At 41.9% G+C, this 22,568-nt stretch overlaps 1 protein-coding gene across 7 annotated transcripts in view; it reads left to right on the plus strand.

The window, feature by feature from the left end:
* The window catches only part of bcl2l11 (BCL2 like 11), a 41,786-nt gene extending 40,242 nt beyond the window's left edge, over nt 1-1,544 (plus strand). For 4 of the 7 annotated variants that reach the window (XM_068027532.1, XM_068027541.1, XM_068027544.1 and 1 more), the window contains one exon: nt 425-1,544. In XM_068027532.1, coding sequence (XP_067883633.1) covers nt 425-514 — 90 coding nt within the window. In that variant the 3' untranslated portion in view covers nt 515-1,544. The remainder of the gene's footprint in view (nt 1-424) is intronic. The other 3 variants (XR_010972981.1, XR_010972977.1, XR_010972982.1) reach the window with 2 other exon arrangements.
* Nucleotides 1,545-22,568: the final 21,024 nt, after the last annotated feature.

Genomic DNA, 22,568 nt, shown 5'->3' on the forward strand with positions numbered 1-22,568 from the left:
CATTTGCTGTTTGTTATGTATAAATGGTTGGCAATTTGTGTACAACAGTGACGACACCTCAAAACTAAGTTGATTGGCTGTGAAGCATTTTGAGACATTGTGAGCTCCAAATTTTGAGTTGTCTTAACACAAAGGTCTGGATATTCTCACAATTATAGGTTTGTTACAGTTGGTAGGACCAATTTGAAGTGTTGAAGGATATTCAAGACCATTGACCCAAGTTAAACTGTAAATGTACTGGCTTAAGTGCAATATTAAGTACTAATATGCTAAATAGGCTTAGTGACTATAAAAAGAGTGTATGGGAAAGAAAATACAACATTCAAGACACAAGTTTAGTTATAATACATGTATGTTTTTTGAGGGGGTGTGGGACTCGTGATTTCTTGTATTAAAAAAATCTTTTAATCCCTTGTGATTACAGGCAAGAAACCACAGACCACCGAATAACCAGAATGGAAATTTTTGGCACTGGATAAACATACTGTGCAGACGAAGGATCAATGGTGTGTGATCAATTCATTCTTCAGCTTTACTTCTGAAAGGAAACCCAGCATATATGTAGCCCTGTCATTCAAAAACAGACTGAATGGCTGAAGGTTTCAGCAGTTTCAATCGTTGCTTTTACTTCAGACAGAAATCAATGCTTTTTTTTGGTTTGTGTATATTTTGGCATTAAGTGTGATCATCAGATGGAATGGACATCAACTCAGTGGCTGAACCACCACTAGACCCCCCATCATTTCGCTGAAGTTCCCTGGAAGGCGACAATTGGCGTGGACCTTTCGTCAGGTGAAACTGTCGGAACAGTTCAGTGGTGGATTAATTTTGAGCCCATGCATTGTATTCCAGAAGTGTTTCCTGCAATTATCGGAACCTGAGCCAGAAAATATCAAGAGCTGCCTTACGTTTCCCCCAAAACACAATTAAATACAATTTGAATTGTTTTCATAACACACCCTTTTTTATAGAACAGAAAATGATGTTCATCCCCTGCAGCCCTGAGATGAATAGAAATGTATATGTGTAAGTTATGTTGAACTGACTATTTATTAGATATAGAGCATCTCTCGTGTTTTTTTTCAGTTTGTTTCCTCCCCTCTTCCCACCTCTTCCCCCCTCTGTAATCCATTGCCAGACTAAATCAAAACGAACTCTCTCTCTGCAACATTTTTTCATGGCTGTTAATTTCTGCTTAAAGTTATTTAATTTCGGTTCAGTTCTTGTGTAGTGTTTTCATATGCTGTATAGTACCCAGTATATATGTAGCAAACGTTAAGCAATTCCCCCACCCGCCCCATTGCCCTTCCACCTCCCCACTCTTCCCTACCCTTGTGTTTTATCCTCCATTTTAATTTGAATTTTCTTCCTTGCACTGATAACTTGACAAATATCTGAAGGGGAATTGACATTTTTTAACTGTGCAATACTGCTGTACATAGCTACAGGGCTTTATGTATAAAAATATTTTGTGTCTTGAAAATTGTGTAATTTTGAAGTACAAATCTTTTCTTACAATAAATCTGCTGAAAAATCAAACCAAAGATCCTCTGACGTTTCGGCTTGGCTTTAATCCTACCTGCAGTTTATTAGTCTGCTGACTGGTTAACAATTATATTTTACACGGGCAAAGTCTGGCATCCATGGAACTGTATCTCAGTCAAGGAAGGTGGGAAGGTAATGTGACACTAATTTCAATTTTGGATCAAAATTTGCTCTTCTGCTGCTGAGATAGCTGGAGATATACAATACTTTCTACCTTTCTGCTCTACACCATTCTATTAATTTACTGACTCAAGAATGAGCCAAGAGTCATAACAGGAGTAGGCCATTTAGCCTCTCATGCCTGCTCTGTCATCCAATTAGATCATGGCAGAACTGCACTTCACCTCACATTCTCCTGCCTTTGCTCCATAATCCCCTGATACCCTAACCTTAAAGCAGCTATCGATCTCAGTCTCGAAAGCTCCAATTGACCCTACATCCACAGCATTTTGGGAGGACAAGCCCTGTTTATGCAACATGTCTTCATAATTTACCCATTAAGTCTGCACGGCTTTATGCACCCTCTCCAAGGCCATTACATCCTTCCTGAGTGCGGTGCCCAAATCTGAACCCAAAACCCATAAAACAAGAAAAACAGCAAATGCTTATAGAAAAATTTAATTTTTCCTCAGGCGTTAACTGCAGTGTTTTTGCCCTGACAGTATCAGGCTAGATGCTTCTTCGGGAACCTTCCAGGTTCTATTCGACTGAACCATAACTTCTTCTCCATTATATTTCACCTCCCCCTTCCCCTTTGTAATAAAAGCTAAGAATCCATTTGTCTTTCTGATTACTTTTTGAATTTTGTCTACTGGCTTTTGATGAATGTTGTACTTAAACTCCCAAATCTCTTTGCTCCTCTACAATTCCTAGTTTCTCACAATTTAGTAAATACATCGATTTATCTTTCTTGGGTCTGAAATGGATGACCTCAGGCTTACCCACATTGAACTACATTTGCCAGAGTTGTGCCCACTCACGTAGTCTCTATTATGTCCCAATGTCCCTGCTCCCATCTGCCTTACCTATTGTCCCTCTTAATTTAGTGCCATTTACAAACTTAGATAATAAGTCCCTATTCCTTCATACAAGTCATTAATAAATACGGTGAAAAGTTGAGGCTCCAGAACAGATGCCTGGGGAACACCACTTGGCACTTTCTTCCAATCAGAGTACTTACCCTCTACCTTCACTTAGTCTCCTACCTCCCAACAAATTTCCAACTCAAGTTCAAAGGCAACTGAATGCCATACGCTCTCATTTTTGCTAATAATCATTTGTATGGACTGACATCAAACATCTTCTGGAGGTTTTTAAGGTAAATTTAAAGCAAGGAGCAGTCCCTAAATGTACTTCATGTATATATGTTTTTGACATTCTTGTCTAACCTATTCTTCAATGAACTGTTTCTCACCCTCCACTTTCAACTGTCAGTTAAGCAGACAAATCAAGAGTGACATATACCAGGAGATTCCCTCAGATCACATGCACTTCCCATTGGAAGTAATAGTGTGTAAGTGAGGTAAAGGGATCACCTCAGACCAAAAATGTCAAGTGCGTTGGGGAATCTCTTGGAACTAGTGTACTTCTCAAAGGTATCTATCTGCATGGTCAAACTCATCACATTGTTTAAGTGGAACAGTCTTGCATCTATGTGATATTTACTTGAAAATGGGTCTCCATATGTTTTTAAACAAATGTATTATTCATATTTAGCAGTGACTATTAGTATTTTAAAAGATTTCAGTGTTAAATTGGGAACTAGTTAATTGTGGTACAAAACTGGTGATTCAATGTACTTTTTGTTGCAGGCATCATGTGAGTTTTATTTCTCTTGTTATTTTAAGGTACATAACCTTTTGTTTCTACAGATTGCCTATTCAAAAACTATTTTAAATGGCAACAAGAAACAAAAATATTGCTGCTTGAAACTGTATTACTGTGTGGGTGGAAAGTGCTTTCGGTTCCAAATCACCATTTTTGAATACATTTCATTGTGGTTTTATTAAATAACTAAGTTAGGATTTTTTTCAAACAGTCAGTCAATACGTCTATTGCAATAATGTGTTTACTTAGATATATAAGGCCACATGCTGTTGTGCTGCTTGCACGATCCAGCCAAGTGCCACGTGGTTATTTTGGTAATACTATTGGAAGGGTTGGTTCAGATTGCTTGTTAAAAATGACACAACTCTCGTTAAATGCGTATTTAGAGTCCTGCACCCTTTTGGCATTGCCATACTGAATGAATCCCCAGCTCAAAATCTGGCTTTCATGACCACATGAATATGTCTCAATGCCAACTACCTAATGAAAGATCCAATCTACAGTTCATTTCGGGTTTTTATGGCTGATGATGCATCGTCAGGATTTTTGTGTCATGAAAATCTGAGCAACCAAATCTCATCTCAGTTTGTCGTCTTCCTACATTTCCACTTTCAGAAGAAAAAATGGTTTTAATTGTTTCAGCCCCAGCTGAGAAGTGAGTATTAACAGTTTAGACAAGAAACCCACAAAGCCCATTTGGCTGATCTGGTTCCTGCAAACAGAAGTCTAGTTTACTGGATCTGTGTTCCATAAAGCCTGTTCTGTCTCCATACTGTACCAGCGCCAAGCTTGCATACTTCCACACTCATCAGAAACTTGTCAATTTTGTTCTTGTAAAAATCGCACAAATGCCACTTCCACTGTACGCGGGGTCATTTATGCCCATTAGTTGCCTTTTTCTTACTCATTCTTGGGCCGTGGGCATCACAGGCAAGGCCAGCTTAACTAGTTGCCATTCAGCAAGTGATTGTTGATCTTAATCCAATACAGTCCATGTAGCAAAGGTGTTCCCACAGTACAGTCAGGGAGGGAGCTCCAGGACTGACGATGAAGGAACGGCGATATGTGTCCAAGTCAGGATGGCATGTGCTTTGGAGGGACACTTGGAGGTGGTGTTGTTCCAATGCGCCTGCTGCCCTTGTCCTAGATGGTGAAGGCCATGGTTGAGGAGATGCTGCCAAAGAAGTCTTTTCCTCTCCAGATCTAATTTTCTCCCCTCCTGGTGAATATTTATTCCTCAATCAACATCACTAAAACTGATTATATGGTCATTCTTTCACTGTTGTTTGTGGAAGCTTGATATGCACAAATTGGCTGCCACGTTTCTTAAATTGCAAGTAACTACACTTCAAAAAGTACTTGATGGTCTATAAAGCACTTTGGGACATTCGGAGGTTATGAAAGGAGCTATATAAATGTAAGTCTTTTCCTTTGAGAGACATCCACTGCTTGCAGTGGCACAGCTCTATGGGTATCCAGCATCCCATCCCAGCATCCACTGAAGTAGCCATTCTTCATGACTGGTTTTGTTTCATTGTGCTCCTGTGAAATGGCTTGGGATGTTTTACTGTGATAAAGGTGCTATATATAATTACAAGTTGTTGATGAATGAACCTCAGCAATAAATGTCAGTTAGCCGCTGAATCATGAAAACATCAAAATGGAAACAGATCCCATCCTAACTTGATCCTTACCCACCCACACAGGATTGGGAGCCCTGCCTAATTTCCTTTTCCCCCTCTAATCCTTGAGGCAGTGAGCTCAATTATAGTGCTTCTTATAGTGAGCTAGCTCAGTTCAGCTGACTCAGCACAAACCAGGTATCAAACTTGGGACTTCATAACCTTTATGATTCAACTGTTCTCTGGATAAACTCACTGACTTGACTGCTCTAGGTGAGTAACAGGGATTATCTTGCATAAGTTAATGGAGGAAAAAACTCTAGCAGCCAGTCAAGAAACAGTTCGATGCTGTCTTGGGGAGATCTTAAGTTTCTATAGAAGGATGACATAGATGAATCAAATGGCTTCCTTCATTTGTACTTGACCTTGATGAGATGTTGCTGAATTTCGAGTCACACCTTGATCAGGGTTATCTAATCATGATCCTTAGCTCTTTGCTTGTTATCCTGGAATCTCTTACCTATTAGGGAAGACATTGTAGTGTTGGAAGGAGAGGATGTCCTTGAGGTGGTAAGAGTTATTTAGAGTTGAGAAGCAAAAAGGGTATGAACACACTGCTGTGAATATTCTATAGGCCTCCAAATAGTAAGAAAGAGGAGCAAGCCTACAGGGAAATCAACGAAATGCAAGAACTATAGAGTAGCTATACTGGGTGTCATTAATTACCCAAATATCGATTGGGATAATTTTAGAGTAAAGGGTAAGGTGGGGCAGGAATTTCTGTGATGTGTTCAGGAGAACTTCCTTGACCAGTATGTTGTTGGTCCAACTAGTAAGAGGCATTGCTGGTTCTGGTGCTGGGGAAATGAAGTGGGCTAAATGCACCAAGTGTCTGTGGGACAATATTTGGGTAAGAGTGATCATCATATCATAAGGTTTAGATTAGTAATGGAAAAGAGCAAGGAACAATCTAAAGTCGAACTGCTAAATTGGAATAGGGCTAACTTCAATGGGATGAGAGGGGATCTAGCCAGGGTAAAATGGAACCAAAGCTCAACAGGAAAACCCATAACTGAACAATGAGGGATCTTTAAGGAAGAGATGTTTCAGGCGTTGGCAAGGTACACTGATCAAGAGGGAAAGGCAAGGGAACCAAAACCAGGACTCCTTGGATGGCAAGGGAGATAGAGAATATGATGAAAGTAAAAAAAGTGTATGATGCATGTCAGCTGAATCCTTTAAACGAGAACCAGGCCACATAAAATAAGTTGAAGAGGAAAATATGCCTGGCAAAGAGAGAATATCAGAAATGGCAGTTCACATAAAAGCGAACCCAAAAATCTTCTACCGGCATGTAAATAATAAGCAGGTAGTAAGAGGCAGGGTGGGGCCTATTAGGGACAAAGGAGGTGATTTAGGCTTAGAGGCGCAGGGCAAGGCTAGAATTCTGAATGACTGCTTTTGTATCGGTGTTTACTAAGAGGATGCTGGCAAAATATTGGTAGAAGAGGAAACAGTAATGGATGGGGTGAGATTTGATTGACAAGATGTACTGGAAAGAGTGACTATGCTGAGAATGGATAAATTGCCTGGTCCGGATGGCTTGCATCCCAGGTTGCTAAAGGAAGTGGGGTTGGAGATAGCAGAAGTGCTTGCCATAATCTTCTAATCTTCCCTAGATATGGGGGAGGTACCATAGGATTGGAGAGTGGCAAATGTGACACCCTTGCTCAAGAAAGGATGCAAGGACGTTACTAGTAACTACAGGCTGGTCAGTTTAACAGGCGGGTAATGTTTTAGAAACAATAATCAGGTAACAAATTAACAGATGCTTGGAGAGGTTTGAGTTAATTAAGAAAAGCCAGCATGGATTGTAGAAGGCAGATCGTGTTTAACTAATTGAATTTTTGAATTAACAGAGAAAGCTGACTAAGGGAATGCAGTGGATGTTCTCCATGTGGATTTTAAGAAAATGTTTGACAAAGTACCACATAAAAGGCTGATTAATAAAATTGAGCCTCATGGAATAGAAAGGTCAGTTGGATTTTAAAAATTGACAAAGTCAGAAAACAGCAAGTGTAGGTAAATGGTTGTTTTTCAGACTGGAGGATAGTAGGCAGTGGTGTTCCTCAAGGTTCAGTGCTAGAACCACTGCTTTTTTGATGATATATAAATGCCTTGGATTTTAAATACAGAGTAAACTACAGAAAGGTGTGAGGTGAGGCATTTTGACAGAAGGGATAGGGAGAGGCAATATATACTTAATGGCACGGTTCTAAAGAGTATGCAAGGACAGAGGAACCTGCAGGGTCATGTGCAAAGAGTTTTGAAGGTGGCAGGACGTATTGAGAGAGTAGTTAGAAAAGCATATGGGATCTTGGGCTTCATAAACAGAGGTATTGAGTAGAAAAGCAGGGAAGTTATAAAGCTCTGGTCAGGCCACAACTAGAGTATAGCATCTAGTTCTGGGCAGTACCTTCCAAACCCACAATCTCTACCATCTAAAAGGAGAAGGGCAGCAGATTCATGGAAATATCACCACCTACAACTTCCCTTCCACGCCACACACCACCTTCTCAAGGGCAATTAGGGATGGGCAATAAATGCTGGCCTAGCCAGAAACGCCCACATTCCATGAACCAAAAAAAACCTACCACAGCGCAGACTGCAACACTGACTACTCTCTTATCAGCAGCAGAGTGCAGGGGCACCCCCGAAAGTTCCATAGCTCCAAACACGACGGTCTGCCACACATCAACATTCCTTGCCCAAGCAAAGCTGCCAAATACCAGCACTTAACACTGTTGCTAGAACACTTGTTACTCACCAAAGCCTTAACGGGAGGCGCCGATGCTAACATTGAAGAATCTTGGAAGTCACTAAGCTCAATCATCTGTGAAGCAGCAGAAGCATCATTTGGTAAAGGTGGAACACGCAACAAGGACTGGTTTGAGAGCTACTCAGCTGAGATAATATGTCATTGATGCAAAAAACAAAGCCTACATGATGCACAACATTAACCCAACAGCTAAGACACTGCAGCACCTGAAAGTAGCCAAGACAGCCACGCAAAGGAGAGGGACATACTTATGTCAAGAAGTCCAAACTGCATGTGACAAAGAAAATCTACAAGCTAAGTACAAAGGGATCAAGAGGGCGCTTGGCCCTGCCATCACCAAAGTTACTCCCCTGAAGTTGGCAGATGGTGAAGTACACAACGACAGAAGTAAACAGATGTCCCGCTGGGCTGAACACTACTGTGAGATATACTCCTGTGAGTCAGACATCTCCCAGTCTGTGCTGGATGCTCTCTCACAGCCTGTCATGGATGAGTTAGATGAAGAACCCTCATCACTGGAGCTCGAGAAGGCCAAAGACCGCCTAGCAAACAGAAGCGCACCGGGAAACGATGGAATCCCAACCGCACTGCTCAAGCACGGAAAGTCCCATCCCAGCTCACCAACACCTTCTCAAGGGCAATTAGGAATGGGCAATAAATGCTGGCCTAGTCAGCAAACCAAAAAAAAATATTGCCACACCTTCTCCTTCTCTGCTGGAAAGTGGGCTCTGTTCCACAGGAGATGCATAACACCAAAATCATCACACTGTAAAAAAACAAAGGTGACAGAGGAGACTGCAACAACTACATGGGCATCTCACTCCTTAGTGTCACGGGGAAGGCCTTTGCTAGTGTCATACTCAAAAGACTCCATTTACTTGCAGACCAAGTGCACCGGGAAGCACAGTGCAGTTTCCGTGCTGGCAGATCGACTGTGGAAATGATCTTCTCCATTCACCAGCTACAAGAGAAGTGTAGTGAACAGAATATACCCTTTTATCTTTCTTTTGCCGATCTCACTAAGGCATTCAACACAGTCAGCAGAACAGGGCTCTACAAGATTTTGAGAAAAATTGGCTGTCCACAGAAGCTCCTCAGTCTCATCCACTCCTTCCATGACAACATGCACTGCACTGTACAGTTTGATGGCTCCACTTCCGACAGTTTCAGAGTGAAGAATGGGGTGGAACAGGATTGTGTCCTAGCCCCCACTCTGTTCTTCTCCATGCTCCTGATCTTTGCCTTCCCTGCAGATATGGAAGGAATCTACTTGCACACTAGGTCAGACGGCAAGCTCTACAATCTATCAAAGCTGAAAGCAAAGACAAAAACAGATCATCTCTTGATCAGAGAACTCTTCTACGCTGATGATGCTGCGCTAGTCGCTCTCACGGAAACTCAGCAAAAAAGACTCACTGTCTCCTCCATGCCTGTAACTTGTTCTCCTTGACTATAAGCATCAAGAAAACCATGGTCACAGGACAAGGAGTTGCATCTCTGCCCCTGATCACACTTAATAACACCCTGGTGGAAATGGTTAGAAAATTCTGCTACCTTGGGTCCTCGGTGACAAACAATCTGTCCCTTGATGCAGAGCTCGATACTCGCATATGGAAAGCAGCTACCACCTTTGGCCAAATCGCGAAAAGCGCATGTGATAACTGCAAGCTGACCCTTAGGACCAAGCTGATGGTTTATAAGACCTGTGTTCTCAGCACCTTGCTGTATGGCTGTGAAATGTGGGAAACTTACAGCTACCAGGAAAAGGAGCTCAATAATTTCCATTTTCACTGTCTGTGGCACATTATGGGTATATCCTGGCAGGACAAAATCACAAATGCAGCGGTCATCGCAAAGGCAGAGCTGCCAAGTGTTGGCATTAATCAAACAGAGACGGCTTCGATGGATTGGACACGTCCGAGTAATGGAAAACAGTTGCATACACAAAGACCTTCTGTATGGTGAGGTAGCCAGGGCCAGTTGACCAGCGGGTCACCCAAAGCTCCGCTTCAACGATGCTGCAAGCTCTAGACATCGACTATTGCACGTGGGAGTCACTAGCTGGCGAACGAGGAAAACAGCAACACACCCTGTGGAGTGGCGTGCACTACCACAGCAACCAGTGGCTACAGTAACTTGGCAACAGGCGCCAATGCCAAAAACAACAACTCACAGCGTCACTTGGCAGCTTCACACGCGGCACTTGTGGCAGAACCTGCCTCTCAAGGATTAGCCTTCACAGCCATCAGGAAAGATGCACCAAGAGAAGAAACCCCACTTAAGTGGATTATTTGCTGCATGTCCATCATCTTTCATAGATGGAAGGATGCCAATGCAGGCCACAACTAGAGTATTGCATCCAGTTCTGGTCAGCACACTTTAGGCTGGATGTGAAGGTTCCTGAGAGGATTCAGAGGAGTTTTATCGGAATGGTTCCATGGATGAGAGAATTTAGCTACAAGGTTAGGTTGGAGAAGCTGAGGTTGATCTCTTTGAAGCAAATAAGATTGAGGGGAGATCTGATAAACATGTATATTATTGTGACAGGTTTAGATAGGGTAGACAAAAAAAAAGCTGTTTCCATTAGCTGACTAGGGGACACAGATTTGCAGTTTTGGGTAAGAGATACAAAGGGTATGTGAGAAAGAACATTTTTTACTCAGCAAGTGGTAATGGCCTAGCACTTGCTGCCAACGAGAGAAGCAGAGATGATGAATAATTTCAAAAGGAAATTGGATGGGCACTTGAGGGAAATAAACTTGCAGGGCTACATAGATAGAGCAGGGGAGTGGGACTGACTGGATTGCTCCACAGACTGGATTCGATGGGCCAAATGGCCTCCTTCTGTGTCATTTTATGAACACTATCAACACAAGGACTGTGAAGATTCAAGATGGTCCACCAGCACCACCTCTGTGAATCTGACCACCAGAGTCAGATTCAATTCCAAAAATGATTTTTTTCTACAGAGTTTCATTATTAGATCCTGTGACTTGCCATTTGGCTATAGACTCTCATCATGCAGCCCCCCACCTGCCAAAAATGAGGCACATTAATTTCACCACATGGACATTAAACTTCAAATTATTGCTGGGAAGAAAAGAGGGCCGATAACAAGGAATTGCCAGGCCCCTCACCGGAAAGACATTTTTTGCATACGAGCAGACAGTGTTGGAACAAAGGAACCAGTCCCTGCTCCCAAAATACAGAACGGACGTGGTCAGACCAGTTTTGACGAACTGGCTGTTGCAGAGTTTTGAACTGAGAGTTTAAATTGGAGAAACAGTGTTTGAAGACAGAAAGCTCCTGGCTCCTTGGATTGAGAACATCTCTCTCCTGTCCGCTCCCATCTCTTGCTCAGAGAACTGAGACCCACTGATGACACATGAACCCCAAGAGAGAAAAGTCTCCTACAGTGAACAAGGTTTAAGAACAATACTGGGCCCCAACAAAAAGCAAGATCAGCAAAAGGACACTAAAGTGAGCTCAAAGAACTGGAACAAATTCTTCAGATATTGCCTCAAACCTTTCACTTATTTTTTTCTTCTGCTGTTTTCTGGCCCTATCTGCATGTGTGTATCGCGTATGCATACTAGCGTGGGCGTGCCGTGTATCCGTAGGTGTTAACCAAATTAGAGTTTAATAAATTTCTTCTTTCTTCTTTAAACCTAAGAAAGCCTGTTTGTGCTCATTTCTTTACCTTATAATTGGAAAGCGGTAAACAAGGATTCACCGAGGGGGAGCTAAAAACACAGTATGTTTAAAAATAAAACGCTGTTATAGTAAGACCAGGTGAAGGTTGAGAGGGATCCCTAGACACGTTTCTCATCTGGTCGTAACACTCTAATAACATTGGGACTGCCATTTGTAACTGCTGCATTACATAGTGGAGACTCTTGCAATAATGCTCATCGAATTCTCTATTAATTGTTTGTTACACATGCTAGATGTGTGCATATGGAAGGCAACATTTGTGATTCGTTTTAGTAGGAAGAATGAAGAGATGTACTATGAAATAAACAGCCCATTCTTAAAGGAGCTGCAGAAACAGAGAGACCTGGGTGTGAACATACACAAGTCTTTGAAGGTCAAGTTGAGAAGGCTGTTTAAAAGGCATATGGGATCCTTGGCATAAAGTACAAAAGCGAGGAAGTTATGTTGAACATTTATAAAACATTAGTTAGGCCCCAGTGGAGTGTTGTGGCCAATTCTGGGCATCACACTTTAGGAAGGATTTATTTGAATGGTATTCAGTATGAAAGACTTCAGTAATGTGCAGAGACTAGAGAAAGTGGGGAGGTTAAGGGGAGATTTAGAGATGTTCAAAAACATGAAGAATTTTGATAAGAGTAAATAAGGAGAATCTGAGACGACATGAAAAAAAAAATGTTTTCGCAGTGAGTTGTTATGATCTGGTGGAGGTAAAGTGAATTGAAGCAGAGTGAGATTAATTGGATAGTTCTTTCAAAGAGCGACATAGGCACGATGGGTTGAATGATCTCCTTTTGTGCTATATGATTCTATGATATCTATTTTCAAACTTTGCATTATGATGTACAAGCGGAATATAGAATATAGTACTCTATATAGCTATAGAATATAGCTACCTGAGCATTTGCAACTTATTACATTCTCCCTACCTTCAAATGCCTCATCAAAACCTAGCTCACGACCATGCTTAACTCTTCTACTGCTGCTTGATGTGCATTCGCTTAGTTTCCATTCTGCCTTCCTGATCTTACAGAGTAGCAGTAATTCGACATTTAGCTTGCAGTCAGTTGTGCAAGATTCTGGGAAGGGTTGGAACCAGGGCAGGTTTTACATAATGTGAAATGATTTTTCACCCGCTAGGGATTTAAACTGTAGCCTAGAGAAGAAGAGAGACACCGCACTTCATTACTTGAATCAATGAATTATATTCAACTTTCCATTTATTTACTGTATTGATTTTACTTTCCCTAACCACCCTATTTAAAACATCTGTGCTGCCACATGGGCTCGATTTTAACTCGCTGCCTTGTGGTAAGCAAGGGGAGGGGGTGTAGTTAAAATGTGATGTGTTGCACACTTCTTCATCAAACAGGCTGGTCCTGAATCCAAATCGTATTCCATGATTTAGTTTTTAATAATTTATGTGCAAAATTTGAAGTGGTCACCAGAATGTTTCTACTTTCATTAATGAGCACTTCATTTCTTCTCTCGATTCCTTGATTATTATGATTTTTCACTATGTTGTTTCAATAAGAATGAAGACTGAGAAAGCAACTTGGATTTCAGAGTTGAGATAATAAAATGGACTACACCTATGACATGACATAATGGTACATATATCTCAAATTAAGGATATGCCTGGACAATCAAGAGAATTCCAAGATATAATCTCAGTCATAGTAGCTTTGGGATGAACAGGAAGTAAAACATCATCCTGTTAACTGATCCTACTTTGGATAAATGGCAAAGCTAATGAAACTGGGATGAGTGGATATCACTGAAGACTTCCTTGAATATGCAATGGAGACTAACTAGGTAGGTTTTGGGCAAGAGATGCAGGGGGAATGTGAGGAAGAACTTTTTTATGCAGTGGATGGTAATTATCTGGAACTCAATGCCCACAAGGGCGGTGGAAGCGGAGACGATCAAAGACTTCAAAAGGAAATTGGATGGTCACTTGAAGGAAATAGACTTGCAGGGCTACGGGGATCAAGCAGGGGAGTGGGACTGACTGGATAGCTCCAGGGCAAGCAGGCATGAACTTGGTGAGCTGAATGGCCTCCTTCTGTGCTGTAAATGACTCTATGGGGAAAGTTTTACGCTCTTTCCCATGTCGGGTTTGGAGGCGTGGGGAGCCTTTAATCGAGTAGGACGGCTGCAAGGAGGGAACTCACCACCTTCCCGCCTCTAGCCAAGTTAAGTCCGGAGCGGGAAGGCCTGTGCATGGTCAATTGAGGCGCTTAAGAGGGCAATTAATGTCCAATTAAGGGCCTGAATCCGCCGCCGCTGGAATTAGCCCAACGGCGGGCAGGCCTATCACCACACAGGGAGCACACCAAGCAAACCCGTGCCGGTTGCTTGCTGGCTCCAGGGAGTGCCTCTCGTTAAAAGGCCTGAACAAGGGACCCAGCAACAGGAATGTGGGGCCCGCAGAGTGCTGCCCCCCTACACCCCGCCTCCCCCGCGACCGCCACCCCATGAAACCCCTCCCGCCCTTACTTACCCGAGGCCTGGTTCCAGTGCCATGGGTCATTGCTCTACCAGCAGCAGCCACCGCCTCCGTAGTAAAGAACTGCCAGCCTGATTGGCTGATAGCTTTCAGCAGGCAGGACTTATGTCACCGGGGTCCTTGATCCTGGGGAAGGCCTGCTGCTGTCCACTTAAGTGCCTAATTGACACTTGATCTGACAGGCCTTCCCCAGAGAAGTCGATGCGGGCCTCTCGTCAGCATGTTTGCTGGTGGTTGAGACCCCCGTGACCAGGACAAAATCTCCACCTATGACTCTAACACTCAACTGGTCTTTGAACACTAGATACTACACTATTGTAAGGGGACAGAAAAAAAGAGTTTCTGTGAATAAAAAATCATAACGTTTTGAATTATTTGTTTTGTTATGTTTCCCATTCTATTTAGCTTTCTGTTAAACTAACGGGATCTTCCAAAACACAGCTTCACCAATTCCTTGTATAACTCGCAATTAACGACAAGAAGATGTCAATTCTGTAAACACTTGTATCTTTTACAAATATATGGTCAGTACTGAGAAGTACTACAATGAGTAGGAAGTATAATCTGTAGTTTTCCTTTGACAGCTCATATTTTGTGAAAATGAGGTGCCCCGGGAGGAGGTGGGCATACTTCATGAATTTAGCAATCCATCCTCCAGCACCCCCAAACCTCCGCTGACCTCTGGGTACACAAGAACACAAAATAAATGGAGAGGAGAGAGGCCATTTACTTCAGATTAACTGATCGGTCCAAAAAATACATGTTACATAACTGTATCTTCAATGAATCAAAGATATTGTCTCCCCTGCCCTATCCTATTGACCATTCCAAACGCTGATCACACATTCATACTTGGATCCAACTATGTAATACCATACTATGGACATCAGCTGAGAGGTAGAATATTAGTCTATCACTGCATTGTTTTTTAAAAAAATTAGTTCATGGGATGTGGGTATTGCTGGCAAGGCCAGCATTTATTACCCCTCCCTAATACCCTTGAGAAGGTGGTGGTGAGTTCATTCATGCATTGAGTTAACTTCACATGATAAAAATTAAAATGTCATAACATAAAAAAAACCTTAAGAATGGAATTGACAAATGTTTTGACCTTTCACATTAAATAATATTCATTGTATCTGCGTTCCTGTATGGCAAAACTGTCTTCTATGTCTTTTAAGTCCAATTAGTAATGTTAATGAAACTTAAGCATTTAACAAAATTACCCGCAGCAAACGTTCAATCAAAACCTGGCTACAGGAGGAGTGTTCATCACTTTTTGATTTGCTGGCGGCCTTGAACCTCAAAAATCATTCTCTATGCACACCAACTATTAGTTAAAATTATTGACAGGAGGAATTTCAGAACCTCCCCTTGATCCTGAAGCATCTTATGCAACTATACCAGCATGTACAACTGTGCTAGCAATCTCACTGCATCACAGGTGTATGTTCCCATAAATGCCAAAATAAAGGTGTATTCCTGGCATCGCATTTATACTTCAAACAGCAGCACCTCAGAATAGCTTGCATATAAAACTGGAAAATTAAATTACACGACCAAAAAAGCAATGTAACAATTGGGAAGTATCATCAAGATTTTAGGAATAGCAGCTAGTAACCAAGTGCCATCCTGTCTATAACCAAGAACCGGTGCAACATATTTGTTTGGGAAAGTGAAAATTCTGATTTGTAAACAATGAAGGCAATGAGTCGATTGGTTCCTTGCTAATGTAATGTTCCATGAGCAATGGGTACCCTCTGGTGCCTCATCTACATAGCCATTCTTTCCATTCTTCATCTGTGAGCCTTGAAGGTGAGTGTTGTATGAGGGGAGGGGGCATGCATTACAGCAGAACCCAATCTTGTTCTCACCCAACATACACACATCATACATCCAGGAATACGGGGTTCTAGTGACCCTACCACCACCGAGACTAAGATCAACTAACTCAGCACAGATCAGGGATCAGCTGAAGCATCAAAACCTGTTTCTATTTAACTCAGCAGACTGACTGTATTAAGTCCTTTTGATTTTACAACAAAGCAGCATTTCCTAATTCATACTCAATTCACTCATCAAAATACTAGCATTCTGACATGGAGCCCATTTAGAACCAACTGAAGATGACCAAACACAATATAATGCGAACCCATTCCCAGTCAAATTCTAATCACCATCACATACACAATCTTGCACATTTGGCCTTACTTCCGCACTCAAAAAAAAATCTGCACAGAAATGGAAATCCCTCACACATTTGATTATTTTCACAGGAAACACCTCCACTTTCCTTCATCTTTTTCAAGTCTACCCCACATTATAGAAGACAATACAGAGCTCCTAACAAATCTACCTACAAAGAACACACATGAGAGAGATACTGGAAGTGATGTTTCCAATCAAGTTCGCATTTTGTACACGATCATAATATACAGGATCAGTCAATTGCCTAAATTTGCTACCAAGCTCCATGAAATAATAAAGTGCTATTGAAAGCATTTTTTGTTCTTTTTTTTCCTCTCAATCTTTTCCCCTCATCTCCTGAAAGTGCTGGCTTATTGTTGGTTTACAACTCTGTAGGCAGCAATATATTCTCCAAATGGCCACCATTAACTTGTAAGCCTTGGGCAGCAAGTGTTGGTAAGCCACTGAAACATGGGTGGGGGTTGTGGGGGTGGTTACTATCTCAACTGACCCTCATCCCATGCCAAATGCATAGACTTCAACAGGGGTCACTGGATACCAATCATGAATAGAAATTCCAAATGATGTCCCTGGCCTAAACGAAGAAGGCTGAGGTCAATTACGGCAGCCCAACTGTTGCCCAGCTTGACATCAGCCAAATCAGCACGAATGATGAACCTTCCTGGTCCCTTAACCAGCTGAACCATCAGTGCAGTAGGGACCAAATTCTATCAACAACCAAATTAACACTGAACAATAAAAATGGACTCTGGCCTTCCACTGGTAAACATTTATTGTGTATTCCCTTGCCTTGTTTGCCCTCCCTAAATGCATTACCTCATACTTGTCTGAATTGAATTGCATTTGCCACTTTTCTGCCCACCTTACCAGTCCATTGATAGCTTTCTGCAGTCTACAGCTTTCTCCCTCACTATAAACCACACGGCCAATTTTTGTATCATTTGCAAACTTCTCTATCATGCTCCCCAATCATGGTACACATTGATGTAAGCCATGAAAAGGAAGGGATCTCTGGGTGTTGCAGATCCAGAAGTACTGGAGCTGCAGCCCACACACCTTTGCAGCCTCTGTGTGGACAGGTCACCAAATCCTCTGCTCATCCTATGAGGATGCAGCAACACCCTGTCAAATCCAGCAAGTTGCCACAACACCTGCAAAAACACTGCACAGTACTTCCAAATACTTTGCAATAGTAGAAGTTAGTGTAAATCCCCTTACCTGCAAGTTAGGTGCCTGGTCCTGGTTATTTAAATACTAATGATGGGTCTTTCTTGCAGCATGTTCTTTGACGAGTGACAAGCAAATACCTTTGCGTGGTCCAGGTTTGCATAATGTGCGTCAAATCAGCTGATATGGCTGTTTGACGCCATGGTCCGGCCCGTTGGGAAGCTTCCGATGCATACATGGCATGCTTGTGCGAGCACCCTTCCCAGTATGGGGGCTGAGCGAGCCATGCCAGAGGTCTCCAGCTTCCATAGCATTGGTTCCAGCAGCACTAAGGATCCAAATTTCACACCCTAAGCTTTTAAACACCTATTTATGGGGATATTTAATAAATTTCAGTACCAAATGCTCTGCGGGCTAGGAGCTTTTTTTTCAACATCTCTCATATAATTTCCTAATATTATACTTTGCAAAAAGTAATGCTGAATAATATAACATGGTGCGCAGCTCCAATGATATTATACGGAAGTAAAGCCAGAACTTCTTGTTTTGAATCAATTTTATCCCCTTCTGTCTTGAAGGCGTTGTGTCTTGCTGAAATTCAGATTCCACTGTCCTCTCCAGTATCTTGCCCAATGGGCCACTTCTTTAGCTGTGAGCATATATAATGAGCATTAGTGGATAATTCAGGGGTGGTATCATGGTCGAGCTAGATCCCACTCTCATCCCACAGTCACACTGCACAGCAGAAACTGCTAGGAGATGGAATTCTGATTTGATAATTCCTTCCACACTGACTGAGATCAATGAACTCAATGAAGACTGGAAGAAGATGGAACATAGAAACTATCCCAAACGTCATTTCCAGGTTGCTTTAACCTTTCTCAAACAATGCACGATGTCCTTTTGTTGGTAAACTGTCTCATGGATAAATGTCTGGATTATTAGCCGTGGCACAAGGCAAAATCTAAGCCATACAAATCTCAGAGCGGCTGAATGAGGTTCAGCATCTCCTTTAGTTTGATATAATAGCTCAGTTTTGCAATTTCATTTTGAACCACTGAATCAAAGGTTGTGTATTCCAGCCCTGCTCTAACATAATACTTTAGAGGGGTGCTAAATTGTTAGGGGTGTTGCCCTTTGGGTGAAATGTTAAATGGAGCCTGTCTGATTTAGGTGGAAACTAATGACCCAAAGGCACTAGTGAGAATCAGCAGGGAATATTTCTGGCCATATTGCTCTCCCACCAACACCCCTCAAAAAACAGTTCTGTAAGAAAAAAAGTCAGTGACTTCCCTGGCCGAAAGTAGTTCCAGAATTAAGTATATCAAGTTCAGACAGCATGCATCCCATTGTTTTTTAAAATGGCACTATGCCCTTACCTTTCAAAGCTACCATCATTCCCCCATTCTCAACAAATCCACCTAAATTCTTGCGTCCTCACTAATTACTATCCCATTCCTAACCTGCCTTTCCTCTCCAAGGTCCTTGAAAATGTGTTTCAACCTCCCAGATCCATGCCTATCCTTCCATCAATTTCCTGTTTGCATCCTTCAAATCAGATTTCCGTCCCTACGATATCACCAAAACAGCCCTATTCAAAGCCACAAATGACATTCTCTTGTGACTATGACACATCAGCCCCCTAGAACACCATCACCCTTCTGAAGTTTGATGCAATTGGTTAGATGATCCTCCTGCAACGCTCTCCTTCAATGCCCAGCTTAGTTGGACTCATTTTGCTTGGTTCCACTCTGAACTCTACCTAATCAGACCCAAAATTGGCAAGTTTTCAGAACTGCTTCTGCTGTGTGGCTTGTTTGAAGCTCACATATATTTGAAACTTAAAGGCTCTAATATCTTAGAAACGTATGAGGTCACAGGTCTGACAATTTTAGCTTAAAAAGGCAGTAAAAAAATTCAGTTCATAAAGGGTGATGCAGACAGTGAAGAGACTTCCCCTGAATGATGTAACAGTTTTACTTCAGGGTCCAGCCACAAAACAGAAGTAACTTAGGCATCAAGTGTGGGCCTGAGTTACATAAAAATGAATAATAATGAAGTAATCAAATAGCTTTTCTCTAAACTGGCACAAGTATCCACAGTGAATCTCCGCTTGATAATCAGTTATCAACTACTGATCAGAGTGTGTAGCCCAACCTACTCATCTGTGAACTTGCAGAAATTCATAGGCAAAAACTGTCCTTCGCAGGTACCGCCTGCTGTGTTACTGAACCATACAGACAAGTCCCAAAGTAGGACAGTGTAACTGACTTCAGTGTGTCTGGGCTGGGCACAGGGGCAAAAAGAAAGCAGCTGGAGGATCTGCTCCTGATTGTAGCAGCAAGGTAGATTCTGACCAAATTGTGACCACTCATCACCTGTACAACTCTTTTGGGAGTGGGGGTCAGTCACAGACAGCTGTCAATCCCTATGAAATTGTATCACAGCATATCTCACTATCTGCAGACGGGGGTGGGGGATGGTGGGGAGAACACTTGGAGGGTTGGCTCAGTGAAGAATCCATCTTTCACACTGAAGGCATACTTTAACAGGAAGTGTACTGCCAAAACAGGTGCTCCCCAACACAGAGCAGGGCATCTCCCTAATACAAATGGCATTTGAGACTCACACTTTCACGAGTTCTACAAACCACTACTGTGTTTCCACTCAAGTCTCACACACAGAGCCAGATTTTTATTGGCCTCTATCCACCTGCTTCAGCATTTTGACCTCCAACACATATTGATTTCAAGTGGTAGCAGGAAGAAAAATAAACGGGGAGAGTGGTGCACAGAGGACATGGCTCTCAATTGTAAAAGCTGGAGTCCCGGATAACTACCGAGTGGTGTTTGCTCATTAAATTTACACCATGACTTTACTCATCCTCACGTCTTCTGGAGGTTGCAGTGCCACAGAGGAACTTGATCTTGGCCTTACCAAAAACAAATGCAATAACATTTTCCTACAGAAGGCACTGCATGCAAATACCATCTTTTACCCCTCCATTCAACAATCCAGTGAATCTAACAATGTTACCTTTGAATGCTGTTTTTATTAAGAGCGCTGGCTCTAATTTTTTTTGTTAAATCTTGTCTGCATCAGTTTTACTGCATTTTGCTTATTGAAAAGGTGTGATGGTACGTTATTTGTCGTGAATAAAATGAAACAAAATAATCAGGTCACACAGACCTAAAACGTTAACTCTGTTTTGCTCTCCACAGATGCTGCCTGACCTGCTGAGTATTTCCAGCATTTTTTTGTTTCTGTGACAAGATATTCTATTTTATTTACTTAATTTTTGGGATAAATGTTGGGTCAGGATACCAGGATAACTCCCTTGCTTATCTTTGAATCATGCTTTGATATTCACCTGGCCAAGCAAACAGGGCTTCGCTTTAATGTCTCAGGTGAAAGATGGCACCTGTGATAATGCAGTACTCCCCTCCCTCAGTAGAATCATACTATCAAAAAGCACAGAACGAGGCCATTTCATCCATTAAGCCTGTGCTAGCTTTTTAAATTAGCCCCACTCCTCTGCTTTTTCCCTGTAGCTCTGCAATTATTCCTTTTCAAGCATATGCACAATGCTCTTTTGTAAGTTACTTGTGTATTCGCTTCCACTGCCCTTCAATGCAGTACAGCTCATAACAACCTGCTGCGTAAACAACATTTCTCCTCATCTTTTGACAATTATCTTAAATCTGTTTCCTCTGCCTACTAATGGAAACACTGGAGTACTGCATCGGAGTGTCAGCCTAAACTATGGGAGCAAATCTATGGAGTGAGGCTTCAACCAACAATCTTCTAACTCAGAGACAAGAGCAGTACTGCTGAGCTAAGGCTGACACCTGTGAGTGAATTCAATCAGTGTGCTGTGGGGTAAAATAGCCTGGACACGCTGTTCACCGTCTTAAGCTCCAGTGTGTCGAAGACAGGTGAGGCAGTGGGTACAACTTCGCATGAGGAAGTCTGTAAAAAAAAGGTGTCCCTTTTTGTGCAGGCAGTGTATTCTGGCTGTTGTAAATGAAGTGATGCTTTTCACACACCTCACTTATGGGAGTCCTAATAACTGTAATAGGGGCGTTATACAAACAAAAATCCAGGTTGTGTCAGTTAGACGGTTAATTACAGTAATACCTACCAACCACACCCAAGATAAAATGAGTTAATGATGTGTTAGTCACCATACCAGTCCTACCAGTTGCTCCACGCTCATGTGTAAAATCATATCCAGTAAACACTCAGCTATTCATCACAGTGAAAGATGTGCAGTCCATGAACATTATTCGCCAGCTAATAGTCTAGACAGCTCATTCAGCACAGTTCATTGTTTACCTTCGGCACCTGTAAGCCTGGCCAATAGGCACATGAGGTTCAACAGACCATTGTGAAGAGATGTATCTAAGACAACATGCATCTAAATATTTAGTCCAGAAAGCAACCATAAAAATACCAATAGCTGCAACAGTGGCAATAAACAAACTCGAACCCTTTCAACCTCCTTTCTCCCATCGCCACTTATATGACAACTGTTGCTGTTTCCATGCTAATCAAAGCAGTTTGATACAAAAAGATTACCGCTCCTTAGTATGAGAGAAAAGATCTGGCAGCATGGAGGAATGTGCTGTTTCCATAAGAAAAGCCTGATTCTGTCGGGGGGACTTTGCAATTACCATTAAATCTCACTGCAGGAACAGTTGAACCTGATAAACATGAGCAACTTTTCGTAAACAAAACCAACGTCAGTGCTTGGAAAGTAGAAATCTGATTTACCATAGATTTTATACAGGTTAATTTCCAGATCAAATAGAACACTGTTCTAGGAGTGTTCCAATTCAAATAGCACAACCACTTCCTAGCCACAGACCCTGTATTCAGACCTAATTCTACAGAATACATTTCAACTGCACTCTCCCAGTTCTGAATTATCAATGTTCAGAGCAAGCACCAAGCCACATTTGCATCAGAAATCAACCACATACCCGATGAAAATGATTTTCTATCTTACAACATCTTCAAATTTACAATTTTTAAGAAAATGAAATTTCTCATGTAACAAGCTCATGAAGTAAATGGAATAAAAAAACAGGGAGCCCGAAAACATTTTTCACTTGCACTCTCAAAATAAACGGAAGCATTA

This window comes from Heterodontus francisci, chromosome 3, assembly GCF_036365525.1.
Source record: "Heterodontus francisci isolate sHetFra1 chromosome 3, sHetFra1.hap1, whole genome shotgun sequence".
NCBI lineage: Eukaryota > Metazoa > Chordata > Chondrichthyes > Heterodontiformes > Heterodontidae > Heterodontus > Heterodontus francisci.